The following is a 23,862-nucleotide window of genomic DNA, read 5'->3' as shown; positions in this document are numbered from 1 at the left end:
ACCGATGGTACCTGTACTCCTGAGGTCGATGCCATGTCCGGAGCCGAAGTTGACGCCACCGGTGCCGATGCTGCCGACATCACCACCGAAGGGCCGGCGCAAGCTCCAAAAATCCGATCCCGTTGAGCTTGCCTCGCTACCTGTGTCCGCTTCTTCAAGCCGAGACACAAGCTACACGCTTTGGGATTATGCTCCGGCCCGAGGCACTGAAGGCACCAAGCGTGGGTGTCGGAAAGTGAGATCTCCTGGCCACACCAACCACACTTTTTGAAGCCACTGGCTATCCTCGATGTCATCGACAGTAAAAATCGCGGCGGCGAGGTCAAAATCGTCAATGGTGGCGGGAAAAAGGGGCCACCAAGAGGAAAAATGCGAACGCACGGCCACGAGGCTGCGATGACGAAAAGAACTAAACATGCTAAAACTAAGAAAAGTAGGAGACTTTGTTTTTTTTTTTTAAATGAGAAGAAGAAGAGAAAGAAGGCGCAAACAGTGCCACAAAACAAAGAAAAAGCGTACAAGGCTGCTAAACCGGTTTCCGAGGCTGTCAACGGAGAGGGACGCAAAGCAGTCTCTCTCCAAGCACGGAAAATGAGAAACTGAGTGGGAGCAGTCATGCATGGGCAGGAAGATGGCCGTGCATGTGCGGTGGGCGTGCCCCGTGCGCGGGACCTCCCGCAAGACTTTTTCTGGTTGGAGGGGGCTGCCGTGGATGTCACCCAGTCGTGAGAACAAGCAGCCTGCTTGTCCTCGGAGAAAATGAAGATAAATACCTGTAGCAGGTATTCTCCGAGGACAGCGGGCTGGATATCATCACGCATGGGTCGTCGTCCGCGACGGCCTAGGAGACCAGAACTATAACAAAATTATAGAAGGATCCAGAAGTGCGCGGCGCGCACGGGGACAATGCACTGCGCATGCGCGAGTGACTTCCCGCTGGCGACGCCCGCGCGCTTCCCTCAGTTATATAAAGAGCAAACGCGAAGAAGAAAACTCCAAAGGGGAGGAGGGTGGGTTTTGATGATATCCAGCCTGCTGTCCTCGGAGAATACCTGCTACAGGTATGTATCTTCATTTTCTCCGAGGATAAGCAGGTTGGATATCATCACGCATGGGGTATCCCTAGCCCCCAGGCTCACTCAAAACAATGAACAGTGGTCAATTGGGCCTCGCAACGGCAGGACATAATTGAGATTGACCTGAAAATAAACACAACTAAGTGGGAATGCAGCCTGGAACAGAACATAAATGGGCCTAGGAGGGTGGAGTTGGATTCTAAACCCCGAACAGATTCTGTAACACCGACTGCCCAAACCGACTGTCGCGTCGGGTGTCCTGCTGAAGGCAGTAGTGAAATGTGAATGTGTGGACAGATGACCACGTTGCAGCCTTGCAAATCTCTTCAATAGAGGCTGACTTTAAATGAGCCACTGACGCAGCCATGGCTCTAACATTATGAGCCGTGACATGGCCCTCTAAAGACAACCCAGCTTGGACATAAGTGAAGGAAATGCAATCTGCTAGCCAATTGGATATGGTGCGTTTTCCGATGGCAACTCCCATCCTGTTGGGATTAAAAGAAACAAACAACTGGGCGGACTGACGCTAGGGCTTTGTGCGCTCCACGTAAAAGACCAATGCTCTCTTACAGTCCAAGGTGTGCAACGTGTCCTCACCAGGGCGGGTATGTGAACGGGGAAAAAATGTTGGCAAGACAATTGACTGGTTCAGATGGAACTCTTGACACCACCTTCGGCAAGAACTTAGGATGAGTGCTGAGGACTACTTTGTTATGATGAAATTTAAGATAAGGAGCATAGACTACTAGGGCTTGGAGCTCACTGACTCTACGAGCTGAAGTAACAGCCACCAAGAAAATGACCTTCCAGGTCAAGTACTTCAGATGGCAGGAATTCAGTGGCCTAAAAAGGAGGTTTCATCAGCTGGATGAGAATGACGTTGAGATCCCATGACACTGGCGGAGGTTTGACAGGGGGCTTTGACAAAAGCAAACCTCTCATGAAGCGAATGACTAAAGGCTGTCCAGAGATAGGCTGACCTACACGTTGATGGTAAGAACTGATTGCACTAAGGTGAACTCTGACTGAGTTAGTCTTAAGACCAGACTCTGATAAGTGTAGAAGGTATTCAAGCAGGGTCCGTGTAGGACAAGAAAAAGGATCTAGGGCCTTGCTGTCACACCAGACGGCAAACCTCCTCCATTTAAAAGAATAACTCTTTTTCGTGGAATCTTTCCTGGAAGCAAGCAAGACTCGGGAGACACCCTCTGAAAAAAACAAAGAGGAAACTTCTAAGTTCTCAACATCCAGGCCGTGAGAGCCAGAGACTGGAGGTTGGGATGCAGAAGAGACCCTTCGTTCTGAGTGATGACGGTCGGAAAACAGTCCAATCTCCACGGTTCTTCGGAGGACAAGTCCAGAAGAAGAGGGAACCAGATCTGACGAGGCCAGAAAGGCGCTATCAGAATCATGGTTCCGTGGTCTAGCCTGAGTTTCAGCAGAGTTCTCCCTGTATGGGAGGATACGCATACAGAAGACCGGTCCCCCAATGTAGGAGAAAGGCATCTGATGCTAGCCTGTCGTGGGCCTGAAGCCTGGAACAGAATTGAGGGACCTTGTGATTGGTCTGAGTGGCAAAAAGATCTACCGAGGGGGTGCCCCACACTCGGAAGATCTTGCGAACAACTTCCATGTTCAGTAACCACTCGTGAGGTTGCATGATCCTGCTCAACCTGTCTGCCACACTGTTGTTTATGCCTGCCAGATATATGGCTTGGAGAAACATACCATGGCGGTGAGCCCAAAGCCACATCCTGACGGCTTCCTGACACAGAGGGTGAGATCCGGTGCCCCCCTGCTTGTTGGTGTAGTACATAGCAACCTGATTGTCTGTCTGAATTAGAATAATTTGATTGGACAGCCATTCTCTGAAAGCCTTTAGAGCATTCCAGATAGTTCGTAATTCCAGGAGGTTGATCTGAAGACTCGTTTCCTGAAAAGACCATGCTCCTTGAGTGTGAAGCCCATCTACATGAGCTCCCCACCCTAGGAGGGATGCATCTGTCGTCAGCACTTTTTGTGGCTGAGGAATTTGAAATGGACTTCCCAAGGCCAGATTGGAGCGAATGGTCCACCACTGTAGGGAATTGCAAAATTTGGTGGAAAGATGGATGAGATCCTCTAGATCCCCTGACACCAATGGGAAGCTAGGGTCCATTGAGCTGATCTCATATGTAGACGTGCCATGGGAGTCACATGAACTGTGGAGGCCATGTGGCCTAAAAGCCTCAACATCTGCCGAGCTGTGATCTGTTGAGATGTTCGAGCTGAGGACACTAAGGCGAGAAGATTGTCTGCCCTTGCCTGGGGTAGATAAGCTCGAGACGTCCGTGTGTTCAACAGAGCTCCTATAAATTCCAACCTCTGTACTGGAACAAGATGGGACTTGGGATAATTTATGACAAACCCCAGCAGCTCCAGCAGTTGAATAGTCATCTGCATGGATCGTAGAACTCCTGCCTCTGAGGTGTTCTTCACCAGCCAATCGTTGAGATAAGGGAACACATGCACTCCCAGTCTGCATAGCAATGCTGCGACAACTGCCAAGCACTTTGTGAAGACCCTGGGCGCGGATGCTAGACCGAAGGGTAGTACACAGTACTGAAAGTGCTAAGTTCCCAGACAGAATCGAAGGTACTTCCTGTGAGTTGGGAGCACCGAGATGTGAGTATAAGCGTCATTTAAGTCCAGAGAGCATAGCCAATCGTTTTCTTGAATCATGGGAAGAAGGATGCCTAGGGAAAGCATCCTGAACTTTTCTCGGACAAGAAATTTGTTCAGGGCCCTTAGGTCTTGGATGGGACGCATCCCCCCTGTTTTGTTTTGCACAAGATAGCACCTGGAATAGAATCCCAGCCCTTCTTCCCCTGGTGGAACGGGTTCGTCCGCATTGGCCTTTAGAAGGGCAGAGAGTTCCTCTGCAAGTACCTGCTTGTGCTGGGAGCTGAAGGATTGAGCTCCTGGTGGACAATTTGGAGAGGCTTGGATGCCAGATTAAGAGTGTATCCTAACCGGACTATTGGAAGAACCCAGCTGTCGGAGGTTATGAGAGGCCATCTTTGGTGAAAAAATATCAACCTCCCCCCAACAGGTAGATCGTCCAGCACGGATACTTTTACTGCGGCTATGCTGCTCTGAAGCCAGTCAAAAACCCGTCCCTTGCTTTTGCTGGGGAGCCGGAGGGGCCTTCGGCGCACGCCGCTGACGAGAGCGAGCCTGCTGGGAGCAAGCTTGAACAGGCTGTCGATAGGTAGGAGTGTACCTATGCCTATTATAGGAATAGGGAGCACTCCTCCTCCCTCCAAAAAACCTCCTAGTGGAGGAGGTAGTAGTAGAAGGCGTCCGGCGGGAGAGAGAATCCATCGCATCATGATGCTTCTTGAGGGTATCGACCATATCCTCAACCTTCTCTCCAAAAAGATTATCCCCCCGACAAGGAACATCTGCCATTCGCTGCTGGGTCTTCTGATCCAGGTCCGAGACACACAGCCATGAGAGTCTGCGCATCACGATACCTTGAGCAGCTACTCAGGATGCGGCATCAAATGTGTCGTTGAGCTCCCCTGGCCAGAAATTTGCGACACGCCTTCTGCTGCCTGACCACCTGGTGAAAAGGTTCAGCAAGCATTCCGTAAATGAATGCTTGTGTACAGCTGGTATGTTTGAATCTTGGCGGCGAGCATTCCAGCCTGATATGTACGCCTCCCAAAAGAATCCAAGGTCCTTGACTCTCTGCCTGGGGGTGCCGAGGCATAGTCTCTAGTACTCTTGGCTCTTCTGAGAGCAGAGTCCACCACCATGGAATCGTGAGGAAGTTGGGCCTTCACCATCACAGGCTCTCCATGAACTCTGTACTGGGACTCGGACTTCTTGTTGACGACTAAATTAGAGAGAAGGCAAGACCAATTCCGCAACATCACTTCCCTGAGTGTATTGTGCAGGGGGCCGTTGCAACCTCTGCAGGTGGAGAAGGATAATCCAGGACCTCGAGCACCTCAGCCCTGGGCTCATCCACAACCTCCATAGGGAATGGAATGTCCTTAGACATTTCCCGTACAAAAGGTGAAACAGTAAGACTCTTAGGCGGAGACTGTCTAACTTCAATGGGTGGAGTAGGATCAGAAGGAAGCCCACAGGAGCCTTCCTCCGAAAAAAACCTGGAGTCTTCCTCTCCTCCCCATGAGCGCTCCTCTTCGGTATCAGAAGCTCCTTAAGAGCAGCCTGAACTCGAGCCTGTCTTGACGTCGAGGATCAACGTCCTCGTGAGGGATGCCGAGAAGTCGACGCCTGCCTGGACTCCGGCGAAGCTCCCGCCGCCGACGGGGAGTCAACCCAGGTGGTAACCGGCTCCGGCACCGCAAGTGGTACCGAGGGTGGGGACCTCCTCAAAGGCAATGGGCCAGATGCTGTCTCAGCAGTCGGTACGGGAGTCGCAAGCACCCCCGACACCAAGGCAGATTGACAAAGCAACCCCTCAAGAATTTCCGGAAGAAGGGCCCGGAGACGCTCATCGAGGGCTGCCATCGGAAAAGACTGTGGGGCTGGTGAAGGAGTCAGTGCCAGGATCTGAGGGGATTCGAGAGCCGGTACCAGGCTGCCGGACGACCGAAGCATTAGCACCTCCTGAATGGAGGGTGAGCGGTCCTCCCGGCGCCGACGCTTCTTGGGTGCCGACTCCCTTGGCTCCCCGGAGCTCTCGGTACCGTGTCTAGAAGGAGATCAATGACGATGCTTCTTCGCTCGACGCCCATCATCAACACTCCTTGGTACCAATGAGGACGTGGAATCCTCACGTCTCCTCGGGGCCAAGTCCGACTGAGGTCAGTCCCGGGGGGCCTGCATAGCAGTAGGCCTCGAGACGGGTGGAGACCCACTCGATGCCTCGCTGCTCCCAGCTCAAAGTGGTCTCTCGGCAACCATTACCTGAACTCTCGGTGCTGCTTCCCTCGATGTCGACGCTGATGCCGCCGACCTTGGTACCGATGCCAATGCAGACGTCGAAGGACCGGACGGACTCTGAAAAAGCCTCTCGCGCTGAGCCTCTCGAGCCACCTGGGTCCTTTTCTTCTTCAACTTACACAGCTTACAATCAGCTGATCGGGCCCAAGACACTGGAGGCACCACGCGTGAGGGCCGGTACTGGAGATGGTCCGATTGCAGTGAGTAAAGCGTTTGAAGCCGCTGGGAGTGTTCGATGACATGGGCGGGAAAATAGTGTCCGCGAAATTAAAAGGCTTGATTGTTCCAATTAAAAAGGCACAAAAAAGGGAAAAAAGACTCGGCTGAGCAGCCTAAGGGCGGCCGCAATGAAAAAGAAAGAAAGCTTTGAAGAAGTGAGAAATATCTAAAAAAATATGGGAAAAATTCTGTTTTTTATGTTTTTTTTTTAATTTTTGAAGAATGAACAGAAACGAAAGTTAAAAGAGGTGAAAATGGACATGATAAATGCAAAAACTCGATCTCCTGGGCAAAAAACGAAGAGCAGCTGAAACACACAACTCCTCTTCGCAATGCGGAGAAAAAGAAACTGAGGGAAGCGTGCGGGCATCGCTGGCGGGAAGTCACTCGCGCAGGCACAGTGAATTGTTCCCGTGCATGCCACGCTCTTCTGGATCCTTCTAAAATTTTGTTATAGTTCCGGTCTCCTGGGCCGTCGCGGACAACGACCCATGCATGATGATATCCAGCCTGCTTGTCCTCAGAGAAAGTTTTGTATAATCACCATTTCTGGACCTGCTGTTTGCTGTTGATGGACACAAGGTCATCTTCTTAAACAACAAATTAAAAACTAAAGGGTCGATATTCATTTAACCAGCTAGAAACAGCTCCTGGTCAGTTAAATCACTAGTTTGGGGCTAAGCAATCATTTTCAGTGGCACTTAACCAGTTAGTACTGCTGAAAATGTCCAGGTGGCGCCAAACTCAAAAATGGCAATTTTGGGGGTGGTCTGGAGGCACAGTCAGCACTTGGTCAATTAAGTGCCAATATTCAGAACTTACCTTGCCAAGATCACCACATAAATAAGACCACATAACAGTCAGTTCTATCTTTATGTGGTGCCCAATAGCCAGTTAAGTGCTGAATATCGCACTTAACCGGAACTGGTTTAACTGGCTCTGAAAACCCGGAATTCAATGATGAAGCCCGAACATGGCCCAGCCTTGAATTTCACAGCATAACCCTGGCAGCAGTCAGCAAAACGCTGAGCCCCACTGGCTGAATATTGACTCCTAAAATACTTTGGTTTAGTTATACATCAAACCCAAACCTCATGAGTGTGTGAATGATACAAAAGGAGTGAGGCAAAAAAAGATGAGGATTCCAAGACCTCAGTGAATAGGACCTTTAATATGGTCAGGAATTTCAAAATATCAAGAACCTGACATGGCCATGTTTCAGAGTGTGAGCCTGTTTCAGGGGTCAAAGAACCTTATGAAAGTAAAATAGATAATAAATAAACTGTACATACAAAAATAGACAATGCATTTAAAATATGGCACCCATTAAACAGAGTAAGAATATGGTATATTACATTAATAAAACATTTAAATAGTAAGGTACACTAAAAGAGATAATAAAAACAGCTTATTGTTATCTATTTTACTTTCATAAGATTCTTTGACCCCTGAAGCAGGCTCACATGTCAAAACACGGCCGTGTTAGGACCTTGATGTGTTGAAATTGCTGACTATATTAAAGGTCCTATACACTGAGACCTTGAAATCCTTGTCTTTTTTGCCTCACTCCTTTTGTGTCGTAGACGATGAGGCATATTTTCAAAGCACTTAGCCTTCCAAAGTTCCATAGAAACCTATGGAACTTTGGAAGGCTAAGTGCTTTGAAAATATGCCTCTATGTAATTCAGCACAAACTCTTACTTTTCTTTACGTTAGCTGCCTCAAACACTAGAGGACTTGGCAGGTAAATCTGTGGAATAGAATAGAAAAGAACATACCACACTTAACACAGCAGATTTCACATCCTCTGCACCTCTGTTCTTTGTCAGGTATGGCCTCTGTCAAACTGGACGGCACTGCAGACCCCTTTACATCAGCGCAGATGTCTTAGAAAAACTTCTCCATGAGCACTTTTCTGCTATTCTCTATATTTTTTTCAATACAGCATTACATGGCAGAGGCAGAGAACAAGGGTGAAACAGCCAAACAGGCAAGAGAGAATCAGGGATAGGAAGAAGGGAAGAGAAGGGAAACGGAGAGAGGGCACTAAGGCAAAATCACTCAAGAGACCAGACACCTACTTCTACTTACACTTTTCCCTCTCCTCATGGGGCCTACACTAAGTTAGGACTCCTAGCCCACCAGGAGTAAGGCACACAGCTCCGAGTCCAAGATCAAGGGCTACCCTCTGGCTCAGCTAAGGCAAAAGTCCGTACACCGATCCTGATAGCTTGGAAGAAGCTTGGAACAAAGCACTGGAACTGAACCTCAGGCCACAGCCTGTACCTCAGAGAGCCAGGCAACACAACAATCCTGCTGCACTAGTCCATACTACAATCAACTGCTGAAGGCAGAGAATACTGGTAAGTTCCAGGACTGCACCAGTCCTTATACTGGTGATGTCACTGAAAGAAAGTGTTCTTGTCTTCATCTGTTGGTTGGGAAGCACACCACACTTGTCTGGATTAGTCTAGCAGGATGATAAGGAATGGGGAATTTTTTGTCCCCACATACCACATTATTTTGCTCACAGTCAGACAGTCAGCAAATCCTTTTATATAATTCTTTCCAACATCTGTTGGGTTGCAAAGAATTAAGGCACAAAAAGTATAATAATATTGAACAAAGCAAAGGATAAGCAGAGTTTTATTCGTTGAGAGGCAGTAAAAGTATGGAAAAATTATGTCTTACCTGCTAAACTTCTTTCCTTTAATCACAAGAGATGAGTCCAGAACTTGTGGGTTATGACAACCTACCAGCAGGTCGAGACAGAGGACAACAAACTGAACTCTGTCATATAGAATGGTGAGCAGCTAGGTCAGTCAGTATTTCTCTAGCTCCAGCTGACAGTGGACGATCTACTAGCAGCCCCTAGTCTATTCTATGGATTTTATTCCTATTCTGGGTTTCAGTTCAGTTGAGCTTGAGGGTGATTAGGACAGAGGTAGTGCCTATCTTGGGGTACACTTGGTGGTATAGTAGAAAGTCAAGCGGGACCTACATTATTTTTAAAGAAAAGAATTTGAAAGACTAAACGTACCTTAAAGTCCTTTATCTACAATAATATTCCATCTTACTAACCCAGTGTTTCCAGGCTTTCTAACAGGTGTACAACAACAAAACGATAGTTAGCTTCATTCCTTGTCACAGGGTTCAAACGCAGATCAAGTTCCTTCAGAGCAGGTAATGACTTCAAACGAGACACTTCCAACAAGGATTCAATATTATTGTAATACAAATTCAGCACCCTCAACAACCGTAAATATTCAATACCCTGTGAAACAAAAATAAGAAAAAGTACAGTAATAATGGTTAAGGCAACAGTATCATTTATATTTAGATTAAAGCAAAACTATTTTTTCAAACAACAGAACAGACACTGTCCTACATATATAGCACCTATTTCCATAAGAATTAGAGTTTGCTCTGTTCATGTTTTTGTGAGAAGTTTTTTTGTGTTCTCTGCAAGCACTATACAGTTGTATTTGATATATTTTTATTCTTTTATACTGAATCAAGCTTTCTGCCAGGATCTAGATTCTAAGAAGTGACTTATAACAGTCTAAATTGTTTTGTTTTCCAGTCCATACCATTCAGTTGGAATTCTAGGGTATGGGGTAATGTTTGGAGTCCTGCTTTTAGTGGACTATAGAACTGTTTACCCAAATGCACTGTATTTGACATGTTAAAGATAACTTTGCATAGGTCACCTAGGTCAGAAACCTGCAATAGTATTTTGTAAAGACTTGCTGAACACCAAGTCTTTCTAAAACAGAGGGATTGAATGAAAAGTAATGCCTTCACCTCCATTAACTTCTGTGTAAATGAAAATATTGTAATGAACAAAAAAAAATAATGCTTGAAATGTGATCTTTGTTTACATGTATTTACATTTCTACATAGTTGCCACCATTCGCCAAACATGTTTGCCATTGATGGACAAGTTTTTGAAAGCCATCACAAAACAGCTTGACTCGTCAACCAGTTGCTCACAGTCCTCTCCACCTCTTCATTTGAGTTGAACAGATGCCCCCCAAAGGTATTCAAAGTTTTCAGGGTTGCAGTGCAACACCCCGAGTTGGTGGTTAAACCAGGTTCGAGGAAATCCATGTGAACATCATCTACGTTCCAAAAACTGTAACCATGACTTTTTTGTGCAAAAGTCTGTGTTTTGACTTTTTTTCTTCACAGGGAAACCTTTCAGATGATACTCCATGGACTGGTGCTTTGTTTCTGGTTCATAATGATGACCCCATGTTTCATGGGCTGTCATGACCTCGTCTGCGCCCGTGTAAAATGGGCTTCCAATGCCTCTGACAGACCTTGACTGGCCAAAAGATGCGCAGATGAAATGGCTTCCTTAAGCCAGTGGGCTATGGTCGGTTTCGTCGATGCGTTGCCTCACTGGAGCCCTGATAGAAGCACAAAGAGATGATCAAAGCACCAAAAATCATTAGACATCTGCGAATACTGAAGAAGAATTTGCCAAACGTCCAACATTCGAATAAGCGCAAAGTCCTCTGGGTAATCTTCCTTCCAAAACAACAGAAGAAAAAGAGACTGAAAGATGGAATGCAGAGACCACTTTTGGCAAAAAGGACAGAACCGTGTGCAAAATCAACCCCGCTTCAGAAAATTGAAGGAAGGGATCCCAATACAAGAGGGCCTGAAGCTCAGAAACTCAACGAGCAGAAGCCCTCATCACCAAGAACACTGTCTTAAGGGTAAGATCTTTATCGGAAGCCCTGTGTAAAGACTGAAAAGGTGCTCTCTGCAACACCCGAAGCACTATGTTCAAACACCAATCCGGGTAAGATTGACACAACGGAGGTCAAAGGTGAAGCACCCCCAAGCAAAAAATATTCCATATCCAGATGGGCCACCAGGGAAGTCCCCGACACATGCGCCCCATGTGAGAGCCACCACCTGAACCCAGAGGAAATTATAGGCCAACCCCTTATGCAGGCTTCCTGAAAAAAAGCCAACATCTACGAGACTGATGCCCATAACGGCAACCGTGCGTGAAGCGTACACCACACTGAAAAGGTCCTCCACACCCGAGCATACATCGTCGTAGTAGACCACTTTCGGGCCTGAAGTAAAGTAGTAATCACATCCTCAGGATAATCCTTTTTCCTCAATCTCAATCTCAACCTCTACTACTACTACTACTACTACTACTATTTAGCATTTCTATAGCGCTACAAGGCATACGCAGCGCTGCACAAACATAGAAGAAAGACAGTCCCTGCTCAAAGAGCTTACAATCTAATAGACAAAAAATAACTAAAGTAAGCAAATCAAATCAATTAATGTGGACGGGAAGGAAGAGAGGAGGGTAGGTGGAGGCGAGTGGTTACAAGTCAAAAGCAATGTTAAAGAGGTGGGCTTTCAGTCTAGATTTAAAGGTGGCCAAGGATGGGGCAAGACGTAGGGGCTCAGGAAGTTTATTCCAGGCGTAGGGTGCAGCGAGACAGAAGGCGCGAAGTCTGGAGTTGGCAGTAGTGGAGAAGGGAACAGATAAGAAGGATTTATCCATGGAGCGGAGTGCACGGGAAGGGGTGTAGGGAAGGACGAGTGTGGAGAGATACTGGGGAGCAGCAGAGTGAATACATTTATAGGTTAGTAGAAGAAGTTTGAACAGGATGCGAAAACGGATAGGGAGCCAGTGAAGGGTCTTGAGGAGAGGGGTAGTATGAGTAAAGCGACCCTGGCGGAAGATGAGACGGGCAGCAGAGTTTTGAACCGACTGGAGAGGGGAGAGGTGACTAAGTGGGAGGCCAGCAAGAAGCAGATTGCAGTAGTCTAAACGAGAGGTGACAAGGGTGTGGATGAGGGTTTTGGTAGAGTGCTCGGAAAGAAAGGGGCGGATTTTACGGATGTTGTAAAGAAAGAAACGACAGGTCTTGGCAATCTGCTGGATATGAGCAGAGAAGGAGAGAGAAGAGTCAAAGATGACCCCAAGGTTTCGAGCTGAGGAGACAGGGAGAATGAGAGAGCCATCAACAGAAATAGAAAACGGGGGGAGCGGGGAGGTGTGTTTAGGGGGGAAAATGAGAAGCTCGGTTTTGGTCATATTTAATTTCAGGTGGCGTTGAGACATCCAGACAGCGATGTCAGACAAGCACGCTGAAACTTTGGTTTGGATGCAAGGTGAGATATCAGGGGTAGAAAGGTAGATTTGGGAGTCATCAGCATAGAGATGGTAGGAAAAGCCATGGGATGAGATTAATGAGCCAAGGGAAGAAGTGTAGATAGAAAAGAGGAGGGGACCAAGAACAGAACCCTGAGGTACGCCGACAGGCAGAGGGATAGAAGTAGAAGAGGATCCACCAGAGTGAACACTAAAGGTGCGGAGGGAGAGGTAGGAAGAGAACCAGGAAAGGACAGAGCCCTGGAATCCAAGTGAGGACAGGGTATCGAGAAGTATGCTGTGATCGACAGTGTCAAACGCAGCGGAAAGATCAAGAAGAATGAGGATGGAATATTGACCTCTGGATTTAGCCAGTAATAGGTCATTGGAGACTTTAGTAAGCGCCGTTTCGGTTGAGTGGAGAGGGCGAAAGCCAGATTGTAGTGGGTCAAGAATAGCATGTGAGGAGAGAAAATCAAGGCAGCGGCGGTGAACAGCACGCTCAAGTAATTTGGAGAGAAAAGGAAGAAGGGAGATGGGTCGGTAATTAGAGGGACAAGTAGGGTCGAGTGAAGGCTTCTTAAAGAGAGGTGTGACCACAGCATGTTTAAAGGCAGCAGGGACAGTCGCAGTGGAAAGTGAGAGGTTGAGAATGTGACAGATAAAAGGAATAACAGTAGGAGAGATGGCATTAAGAAGGTGGGTGGGAATGGGATCAGAGGAACAGGTGGTACATTTTGAGGAAGAAAGGAGAAGTGTAGTTTCCTCAATAGTAACTTCAGGAAAGGAGGAAAGGGAATGAGGGGAAGGAGAGAGAGGGGAACGGCCTAGTGGAGGGAGAGGTGGTGAGGTAGAGAAAGCAAGGTTTATCTTTTGAACCTTGTTGTGAAAGAATTCAGCAAGGGTCTGAGGAGATAATGAAGGGGGAGTTGGGGGAGGGGGCACTTTGAGGAGAGAGTTCAATGAGGTGAAGAGAAGTCGAGGATTAGAGCCAAGAGAGTTGGTCAGTTGGATATAATAACCCTGTTTGGCATGTAAAAGAGCAGATTGGAAGGTCAGCATGAACTTAAAGTGTAAGAAATCAGCAAGGGCCCGAGATTTCCGCCAGAGGCTTTCGGCGGAGCGGGTACAGGAACGTAGGTAGCGGATATTAGAAATCAGCCAAGGTTGGGGTTTTGTACGCCTTACAGGGCGGGTCATCAAAGGTGCAAGAGTGTCTAAGGCAGAGGATAGAGTATTGTTGTAAGAAGAAACAGCCTCGTTGACAGACGTGGATGGTGCCACAGTAGAGAGGAGGTTTGAAACATGGGAGGATAGAGATGAAGGGTCAATATCGTGAAGATTCCTAGATAAATTAGATAAGACAGGATGGGATTGGGAGGGAGGATATTTAAGTGTGAAAGTTATAAGATGGTGATCAGAGGAGGGAAGATCAGAGGCAAGGAAACTAGAGGGTGAACAGTTGGAGGAGAAGATGAGATCAAGACAGTGACCATTTTGATGAGTGGGGGAGGTGGAGCATAGTTGGAGATTAAAGGAGGACGTTAAAGCGAGTAACTTGGAAATATAAGAGTTGGAAGGATCATTAGCAGGAATATTAAAATCACCAAGGATGAGAGAGGGGGAGGAAGGATCATGGAAGAAGGCAAGCCAGGCGTCAAAGTCACTGAGAAAGGATGAAAGGGACTTATCAGGGGGACGATAAATGACCGCTATTCGAAGAGGCAGAGGAGAGAAAAGGCGGATAGAGTGGACTTCAAAGGAGGAAAAACAGTGAGATTGAGGTGGAAGAAGGGGTTGAAATCTGGAGGAGGGAGAGAGAAGTAGTCCAACACCGCCCCCACGGCCAGCAGGGCGAGGAGTATGTGAAAATAGATAACCGCCATGGCACAGGGCTGCGACTGAAGCAGAGTCATCAGGGCAGAGCCAGGTTTCTGTTATGGCGAGCAGATGGAGGTGACACGAGATAAAGACGTCCTGGATATAGGCGAGTTTGTTACAGATACAGCGGGCATTCCATAGGGCGCAAGAGAAGGGCAGAGAAGAGGAGGGGAGTAGAGAAATGGAGATGAGGTTAGAGAGGTCGCGGTGAGATCTGTAGAGTTGGGATAATAGTTGGTGAGGGGGGCCAGGATTGGGATTGATGTCACCGGCTGAGAGTAAGAGAAGGAGTAAAAGAGAGCGGAGGAGAGTAGGAGAGGTGTGGCCATGAAGGCGTCGAAGGCGAGAGGTATTTAGGTGGAATGGGGAAGGCAAAATGGACGGAAGAAAGAGGCGGAGATTAAAAGCCAAGAGGGAGGAAGAGGGTAGGAGAGAAGGTGAGGTGATGAAGTCAATGGATGGGCAGTGAGTTCCTGTAGCGGAGAGAGGTAGGGGGTGAGGGAAAAGATTAGGAAGGGACAGGGCTAGGAAGAGAATGTGAATAGGGGCCATAAATGACTGAGGTACTTTAGCAACTGGGAAGAAGATTAGATGTAAAGAGAAAAATGCCCCGCGCGCCTAGAGCAGAGGCCCTGAGTGGATCGGAGTGGACCTGGGTGTCACCCCGGAGAAGGCTGTAAGGATATGCAGATGAGCTGCAAGTCCTCCACAGCACCTGAAAGGTAGCCGGTGGTAGAGCTGGTCACCTCTGCTGCTCTACTGCCTTGATTGTTTCTGCTTGTTCTTCCTGGCTATTTTCAACCTCCATCACACGATTGCCCAGCTCTGATATTTCTCCTCTTAGCTCGGAACTCAGCTGCGCAAAGTCCCTTCGCACTTCCTTGAGTTCTGTTTTTATTTCTTGAAACCACGTGCATAATTTCGTCCATATTTCCGGCTCTACCTCCGTTCTTTCAATCGGCGAGTTGCCTCATGCTTGTTCTGGGTCTTTCTGCTCCGCTCTCGAGGCATGGGCGCCATTTTCTTCTGTCACCTGCCCTCCGTTTCTTTCTGCTGGTATGAAAAAGCTGCTAAATCCGGCGTTTTAAGCTTGGATTGTGACATTGCTCGACTCCACTTTGCTTCACCTGCCGGATTCTGCTTCTTCCACCGTTCCCCTGGGGGTAGGAGCACTAAATAATCGCTATTTTAAAGCTGATGGACGGGAGCTCCGTTTTCACTGCTCCATTTGCTAGCGTGACGTCACTTCCTCCTGGCAAAAAAAGTTTTTAAAGTTGTTTTTTTCAGGGTGGGAGGAGGTTAGTCACCACTGGGGGAGTAAGGGGAGGTCATCCCCGATTCCCTCCGGTGGTCACCTGGTCAGTTATGGCACCTTTTTGAGGCTTGGTCATAAGAAAAAATGGACCAAGTAAAATCAGCCAAGTGTTCATCAGGGCCGCCCTTCTTTTTTCCATTATCGCTAAAGGATGCCCATCTGTTAGGCACGCCCCAGTCCCGCCTTCGCTACGCCTCCGACACGCCACCGGGAACTTTGGTCGTCCCCGCAGCAGTTGGGGACGCCCAAAATCGAGATTAAAGGTCCTAGATTTCAAAGGAACTAAGGAACTAACTTTGCTGAGATGGGGGAATTTCTCAAGGAACAGTTAGCAGGATGGGAACAGCTGAAGGATGTAGAACAGCAATGGAGAAGACTGAAAGCAGCTATATTAAAGGCGACTAACCTTTATGTTAGAAAATTACATAAAAGTAAGAGGAAAAGAAGGCCTCTCTGGTACTCGAATGTAGTAGCTGAAAAGATAAGGGAAAGGAGGCTAGCCTTTGCAAGTTATAAGACGACTCAGAAAGATGAAGACAGGAGAGAATACCTAGTGGAGAGTGTAGCCTAGTGATTAGTGCAGTGGACTCTGATCCTGGGGAACTGGGTTCGATTTCCACTGCAGCTCCTTGTGACTCTGGGAAAGTCACTTAACCCTCCATTGTCCCAGGTACAAATAAGTACCTGTATATAATATGTAAACCGCTTTGAATGTAGTTGGAAAAACCACAGAAAAACCTTTTCCCTAAATAAGCGAAGAGAAGCTGGAAAAGCTATCAGGAAAGTGAAGCGGCAAATGGAGGAAAAGATAGCTAATACGATAAAATTGGGGGACAAGACCGTTTTCGGACATGTAAGTGACAAGAGGCATAATAGCATTGTGAGTCTCAAAGCTAAGGGAGAGAAATATGTGGAAGATGATAAGGAAAAAGCTGAACTGCTTAACGATTATTTAGCTCTGTGTTCACGAATGAAAGACCGGGGGTAGGGCTGCAGAAAACAAAGGCTAAAGGGGATGGATGTATGGTAGACTGAGACCCATTTACGGAGGACTGTGTTCGTGAGGAGCTTGCAAACTAAAAGTAGACAGAACAGTGGGGCCTGATGGGATACACCCGAGGGTGCTTAAGGAACTCGGAGAAGTTCTGTCGGCTCCGCTGACGGACCTCTTCAATGCTTCCTTAGAAACTGGAGTGGTCCCGGTGGACTGGAGAAGGGCGGATGTTCCTTTGCACAAGAGGGGAAGTAAGGAAGAGGTTGGGAATTACAGACCTGTCACTCTGACCTCGGTGGTGAGTAAGTTAATGGACTACATGGAATGCAAGACCCGAGGCAGCATGGCTTCACTAGTGGCAGGTCGTGTCAGACGAATCTGATTGTCTTCTTCGACTGGGTGACCAAACAGTTGGATGTGGGAGGGGCGCTTGATGTGGTATACTTGGATTTCAGCAAATCCTTTGACACGGTTCCGCACAGGCGACTGATAAATAAATTGAGTTCCCTCGGTGAGGGACCTAGAGTAACTGATTGGGCAAAAAATTGATTGAATGGTAGGAGACAGAGGGTGGTGGTAAATGGAGCTTGCTCTGAAGAAAAGGAGGTCGTCAGTGGAGTACCGCAGGGATCGGTCCTAGAGCCAGCTCTTTTTAACGTCTTTGTGAGCAATATTGCGGAAGAGCTGTCTGGTAACTTTTGTCTCTTTGCGGATGATACTAAACTCTGCAACACGGTGGACACCCTGGAGGGTGTGAATGACATGAGGAAGGACCTAGCGAAGCTAGAGGAATGGACTAATATTTGGCAACTAAGGTTTAATCCCCAAAAAAGCAGGGTCATGCACCTGGGTCGCAAAAATCCGAGGGAACGGCGCAGTATAGGGGGTGTAGTGCTTCAGTGTGCGAAGGAAGAGCGGGACTTGGGGGTGATTGTGTCTGACGACCTTAAAGCTTTCAAACAGGTAGAAAAAGCGATGGCCAAAACCAGAAGGATGCTTAGGTGCATAAAGAGAGGCATGACCAGCAGGAAAAAGGAGGTGATAGTGCCATTGTATAAGTCTCTGGTGAGGCCTCATTTGGAGTATGCTGGAATTTTTGGACATTATTTTATTTGTATTATTCCTAGGAATACGTAGCTTCTTAACACTGTACACCATGCAGAGCTCCCAATGGGCTAGTGTGGGATATAAGAGCTTATTTTAATGTAATGTAAAGGTGCACAGTGAAGTTCTACCACCTGCTGGAGAGAGATATTGAATGGAAATTAGCGCACAGCAGCCTTATATGACAAATTTCTAATTTACTCTCCACATTATTGTAGATGGACACAACCCACAAATAAGATCTAATCCTTTGGAGATGCTAAGGAATTTGTGGCCCTGTTTACTAAGCCATGCTATAGGCACGCTAACATTTTTAGCACCCGCTAAAAATTAGCACACGCTAAAATTGACAGCGCGTCTTAGTAAATAGGGCCCTTACCTTTGTCTGTCCCAGAGCACTGGTCTCACATGTCTTTAGAATTGCTTTTAACTTTGAATTTCTATAAAAACATGCTATGGTTTTAAATTTTTCTTATTAGTCTAATGCAGAATGTATTTACATGACTGAAGCTGCTACCGTATGTTTTTATAGTGTGCTTTATTTTAAAGTAGATAACTTACCTTGCCTAGAGTTTTTAGTGATTAGGAAATTAACATATTACTTAATCTAAGGGCCTTAAAATTGACTAAATACTTCAGTAAAATCTGTAACATTTTTATGATACATAGACAGGGACTGGAACTTACCTGTAAGCTAGTCAGCAAATTTCTAGATAGATCTAATGACTGAAGATTTTTAAAATTTTTAAATGCATCTTCCAGGGACACAATTTTCTTTGCATAAGATCCTTGCAATGAGAGAGATTCCACCATGTCTGAAAAGAAATCAGTTTTTTGTTTTCAAACATTTAGGAATGTATAAACAGACTATTTTAAATTACCTTAACAAATTAATCATAAACATAGTACACCAGACTTTGCTAACACGTTTTAGAATATTTTCCTCTGCTAAAATTTAGTATAGTGTATCTTCTACTCCACTTCCATATTCTCTTATAAACACTTCCTAATAGGAAGCAAGGTTTCCCCGTAATGTTTCTTATATACAGTACTATCTGAACTTAATCTACTATTGTTTGTCATTTCTATTCATGGTACACAGCACTGTACAAATACAAATAAGACTGTCCCTCTTCCATAGAGATTACAATTGAGTCAAGACAAACATACAGGACAAAAACACTTGAGATTTTCATTTACTAAACAAAGTTCCTCTATTGCTTTCTGGGAGAAGGTCTGAATTCCTACTTCTATGGATTTCTGAAGAGAAATTAGGTAAAAGTAGGGTAATTTGCATGCTTTGTTAATTCAGTTGCCCCCCCCCCAAAAAAAAAAAAATATATATATATACACTATGTTTAATAGTATTGTAGGGCGCTGCACCTGGAACAAGTATGCATGCCTTAACTATAAACACCCAATCTGCTTCCTATATAAAGAAAATTTGTTTTATACAATAGAGGTGAAATTTGTCCTTACCTGTTATTTCCTTTCCATACCTGCTAGACCAGTTCAGACTGATGGGTTGTGCCACCCAACCAGCAGATGGAAGCAGAGAATGCAAATTCCAATGAGATCATCATCTGTATAAGGGAATAGCATAGTCCTGGAATTTGCCCGTATAATATTAGCAAAAGCAATAAAAGAAACTACATAACCAATGCCATGCTGAGTCAGAAAAAGGTCTATCAAACCTTATTCTCTGACAAGTAGATCTATTTCCCATAGCTCCTTTCCAGGGATGAACTATGGCTCTCCCAAATCTATTTAGCTAATAATTTTGTATAGACTTTTTCTCCAGGAACTTGTCGAATCCTCCTCTAAATCTATGTTGGTCACCATAACCATATCCTCCCACAACAAATTCCAAAACTTAAAAGTAATAGTAGAAATGATAAGTAGTACTAGTGTAGGAGTGGACAACTGGAACAACTGGAATGTAGCAACTACTGGACTGCCAAGATTACCTATGAACTTTTACCCTGTTTGTGGCATGTCCCACATGTGACAATTATTGGACTTTGGACTTTTGCATTTGTCACTATTGCACTAATGGGATTTTCTATCTGAGCTTTGTATTCATATTTGCACTTTTGCCTTATGCCAATACCTCAGTTTTATAAGGAGCATACTAAATGTGTGTAGTTTGGAGTGGTTTACCTTTTTACTAGCAGTACTTATTCATTAACCAGTATTCAGATAACAAGTTTTAGTGGTCAGCAATTTCGAGAGGCAGCAGGTTCTGCCAATGCAGTCTCGTGATCTACGCATAGAGGCTGTATTGTGTGAAGGTGCTGAAACACTGCAATAAGTTACATTTTCTTGCAAAGTAACAATTTCTATGAAAGCTATGAAACTGACATATCTTTTCTCTGTGAGAACTACAGAACTACTAATGTATTGCGCATGTACATGTACTGCGCATGTGTATGTGTGACGTGTGATGTGTTTTATGCGCATGATCACTAATTTGTATAAGACCGAATGTCAGATGACGCTCAGGAGGCAGTGTCCTGAGACTAAACTCAGTACTTTCCATTGCTAGCAATAAAGGTGTCCTGCTTTCGGAATCATTTGCCTCTTGTCTCCTGATTTACTAGCCGAGGGCCTGTTTCATTGGCGAGCCAGCCAGGAGTACAACAGGGAAACTGATTATATTCTTTCCCCTCCTCCGCCGCAGTCGGGTCGGGGTGATCTGCCCCCCCCCCCCGAGACGGTGGTGAGTGGCCACCGCTGATTTCAGCGTCCATCTCCCGAGGGAGGGCTGATAGACGCCGGCTGACTGGCGGTAGGACTGTGTGATTCCGGCAAGACACCTTTCCTTCAATTCTGGAGAAAAGACCATCGACGGGCCTGGACCGAGATGACGACGACGGACAGGCGATCCGGTAAAGGGTCGAAGAAGAGGCTTGATCATCCTCTTGGCCAGTGGCTAATACGGACTAGGTCCCGAAACCCACTAGGCATTGCGGAGAAACCGAATGGGAGGGTTTCTTGTGGTGTATGGGCCTGCAGTTTCGGATCGGGCGACCGCATTACTACTACTACTATTTAGCATTTCTATAGCGCTACAAGGCATACGCAGCGCTGTACAAACATAGAAGAAAGACAGTCCCTGCTCAAAGAGCTTACAATCTAATAGACAAAAAATAAATAAAGTAAGCAAATCAAATCAATTAATGTGAACGGGAAGGAAGAGAGGAGGGTAGGTGGAGGCGAGTGGTTACAAGTGGTTACGAGTCAAAAGCAATGTTAAAGAGGTGGGTTTTCAGTCTAGATTAAAGGTGGCCAAGGATGGGGCAAGACGTAGGGGCTCAGGAAGTTTATTCCAGGCGTAGGGTGCAGCGAGATAGAAGGCGCGAAGTCTGGAGTTGGCAGTAGTGGAGAAGGGAACAGATAAGAAGGATTTATCCATGGAGCGGAGTGCACGGGAAGGGGTGTAGGGAAGGACGAGTGTGGAGAGATACTGGGGAGCAGCAGAGTGAATACATTTATAGGTTAGTAGAAGAAGTTTGAACAGGATGCGAAAACGGATAGGGAGCCAGTGAAGGGTCTTGAGGAGAGGGGTAGTATGAGTAAAGCGACCCTGGCGGAAGATGAGACGGGCAGCAGAGTTTTGAACCGACTGGAGAGGGGAGAGGTGACTAAGTGGGAGGCCAGCAGAAGCAGATTGCAGTAGTCTAAACGAGAGGTGACAAGGGTGTGGATGAGGGTTTTGGTAGAGTGCTCGGAAAGAAAGGGGCGGATTTTACGAATGTTGTAAAGAAAGAAACGACAGGTCTTGGCGGTCTGCTGGATATGAGCAGAGAAGGAGAGAGAAGAGTCAAAGATGACCCCAAGGTTTCGAGCTGAGGAGACAGGGAGAATGAGAGAGCCATCAACAGAAATAGAAAACGGGGGGAGCGGGGAGGTGGGTTTGGGGGGGAAAATGAGAGCTCGGTTTGCTGACCCTTTTGTGTCTGGTGGAACGAGACCCCTTACTCCTCACCACCCCTTTCCCTCTCTGTCTGTCTCCTATCCTTTGGCACTCAGGTTAGGGATGGGCGGGGGTGAGTCTACTCCGTTAGACTTAATGACGGAACACTTTAGCGAAGTGTTCGACCAAGAACAATGTAGCAGAGCCGGCATGATACAACGATGTCAGTTTATGTGGCCCGGCTTAGGGAGATTTGTTGACTGGCCCGCGGAGGGGTCATTCGACTACGAGAAAGTGGCCGCAGTTATGGATGTGGTTATAGTTGAAGGGAACCCCGGCTGCCCCGGGGATATCCCATATGTGGAAGGGTGGCTTAATGTAGTCCGGAACCCGCCGGCCTGGGCTCAGAATCAGGTGGAAAAGGCCGCCCTTATGGTAATAAGCCAACGGAAGGGCCGCAAAATTAAGTTGAGAGCTCAAACCACGCCCCGTACCTTCGCCCCCAATCCCCGGCAAACCGTTGTCGTTGCGAGGTCATACGAAATGCCACTGGTACTGCGGCCACGCCCCCTGCTACCAACATAGAGGCCCCGCCCCATGCTGCTACCAACACCCCCTTCCCAAGACAGAGAAGAATCCGAGGGAAAGCGCAGGGCTCCCAAACCCCCGAGAAGGCCCCACGGCCCCCATTCTCAGTACGGGAGAGGCCTACGAAGAGGAACATGAACCAGCGCCCCCTCCTTACAGCCCTGTATATCCTAACCCCGCGAGACTGGCGGAGGACCCGGGTAACGCCGAAGCCTCCGCCTCGGAATCGGAGGCCGAAGACTCTTCCGAGGCGGCAGCGCCCGGGACATCCCGTAAGAGCCAGAGGGTTACCAAACCGATCACCCGCTTTCCCCAATCAAGTCCGATAAGTACCCTTCCTCCAAATCAGCAAGCGGATGTTACTGACCTGTTTCCTATTCGACAATCAACCACGTACACTCCCACTCCGGAAGGCCAGCCCATTGAGTCAACGGTTTATATGCACGTTCCATTTTCCAGTGCTGATTTGTATAACTGGAAGGTACATGGAACTTCTTATGAACAGAAACCTGAACAGCTTGTAGAACTAGTAGAGGGCATAATATATAGCTACAATCCAACCTGGGGGGATCTCCGGCAGCTGAGTGCCCATATTCTAACCATGGAAGAGCGCCGATTCCTACAACAGAATATGGAAGAAGCCGTCAGACGAGCCCACCCGGATGAAGCGCAGGTAGAAGACCGCTTAAGAAGAGAGGTGCCCACTGCACGTCCTGATTGGGATTACCGGACCGAGGACGGTCAAAACCGCACTCGTCAATACCAGCAGGCCTACCTAACCGCCCTAAAGAAGGGAAAGCAGAAAATCACCAATATGGGAAAAATCCATAATGTCGTCCAACAGAAAAATGAGACCCCAGGGGATTTCCTCGAACGTTTAATGGAAGCATACAGAAGACATAGTCCCATAAATCCCGAGGATCCAAAGAATATCCCCACAGTGGTCATGAGCTTTGTTAGTCAGGCAGCACCAGACATCAGAAAGAAACTCCAGAAGACTGAAGGATTGAAGGAATGAGCATAAGCCAGCTGAAGGCTATAGCTGATCGGGTGTTCGGATACCGTGATCAGGAAGAGAAATCTGAGGCTCGCAAGGAAGCAAGCAGACGGATGCGTGAAAATGCAGATGTATTGGCTGCTGTTCTGGAGGAGCAACTGGGATCCAGACCACGAGGAAGGGGACGAGGCCGAAGGGGGAGAGGATCACTTGGACGGAACCAGTGCGCCAATTGCCGACAAGAAGGACACTGGTGGGCGGAGTGCCCGGAAAAGCCGCTGGGACCAGAGCCAGGAGGGGGTGGATGACGACCATCTGAGGGACCCCGGGCAAGGACAGCGAGGCCGAGGCAGAGGTCGAGGCTGGGGTCGGGGCCGAGGACATATGGACCAAAGGAATGGCAATTGGCCCTAGACGCGGCTTCAGGGCTATTCTGCATGAAGAGGCCGGGAGGGCAGAGTCCCCACTGACCCTCTGGTGGAAATTCGGGTGGGGACGCAACTATGAGGGGCCCTATTAGACACCGGGGCCCAGAGATCTGTCATTACCACAGCCATTGCTCCTCCCACGAAACAAACGATACCGATCGTAGGAGCTTCAGGGAAGTCCCTCACAGCCCCGCTCCTGAAGGAACGCCACGTTCAAATCGGAGGCACGATGGTGTCCCATCAGTTCAT

At 47.3% G+C, this 23,862-nt stretch overlaps 1 protein-coding gene across 1 annotated transcript in view; it reads right to left on the bottom strand.

Moving 5' to 3' along the window:
* Positions 1-23,862, bottom strand: part of LRRC36 (leucine rich repeat containing 36) — a 663,184-nt gene that overhangs the window by 572,147 nt on the left and 67,175 nt on the right. Inside the window, 2 exon segments of the mRNA XM_030203754.1 lie at positions 9,339-9,531; positions 18,372-18,499. Coding sequence (XP_030059614.1) covers positions 9,339-9,531; positions 18,372-18,499 — 321 coding nt within the window.

Source organism: Microcaecilia unicolor, chromosome 5, assembly GCF_901765095.1.
Source record: "Microcaecilia unicolor chromosome 5, aMicUni1.1, whole genome shotgun sequence".
Lineage (NCBI taxonomy): Eukaryota > Metazoa > Chordata > Amphibia > Gymnophiona > Siphonopidae > Microcaecilia > Microcaecilia unicolor.
This window is presented reverse-complemented; position numbering and strand designations above follow the sequence as displayed.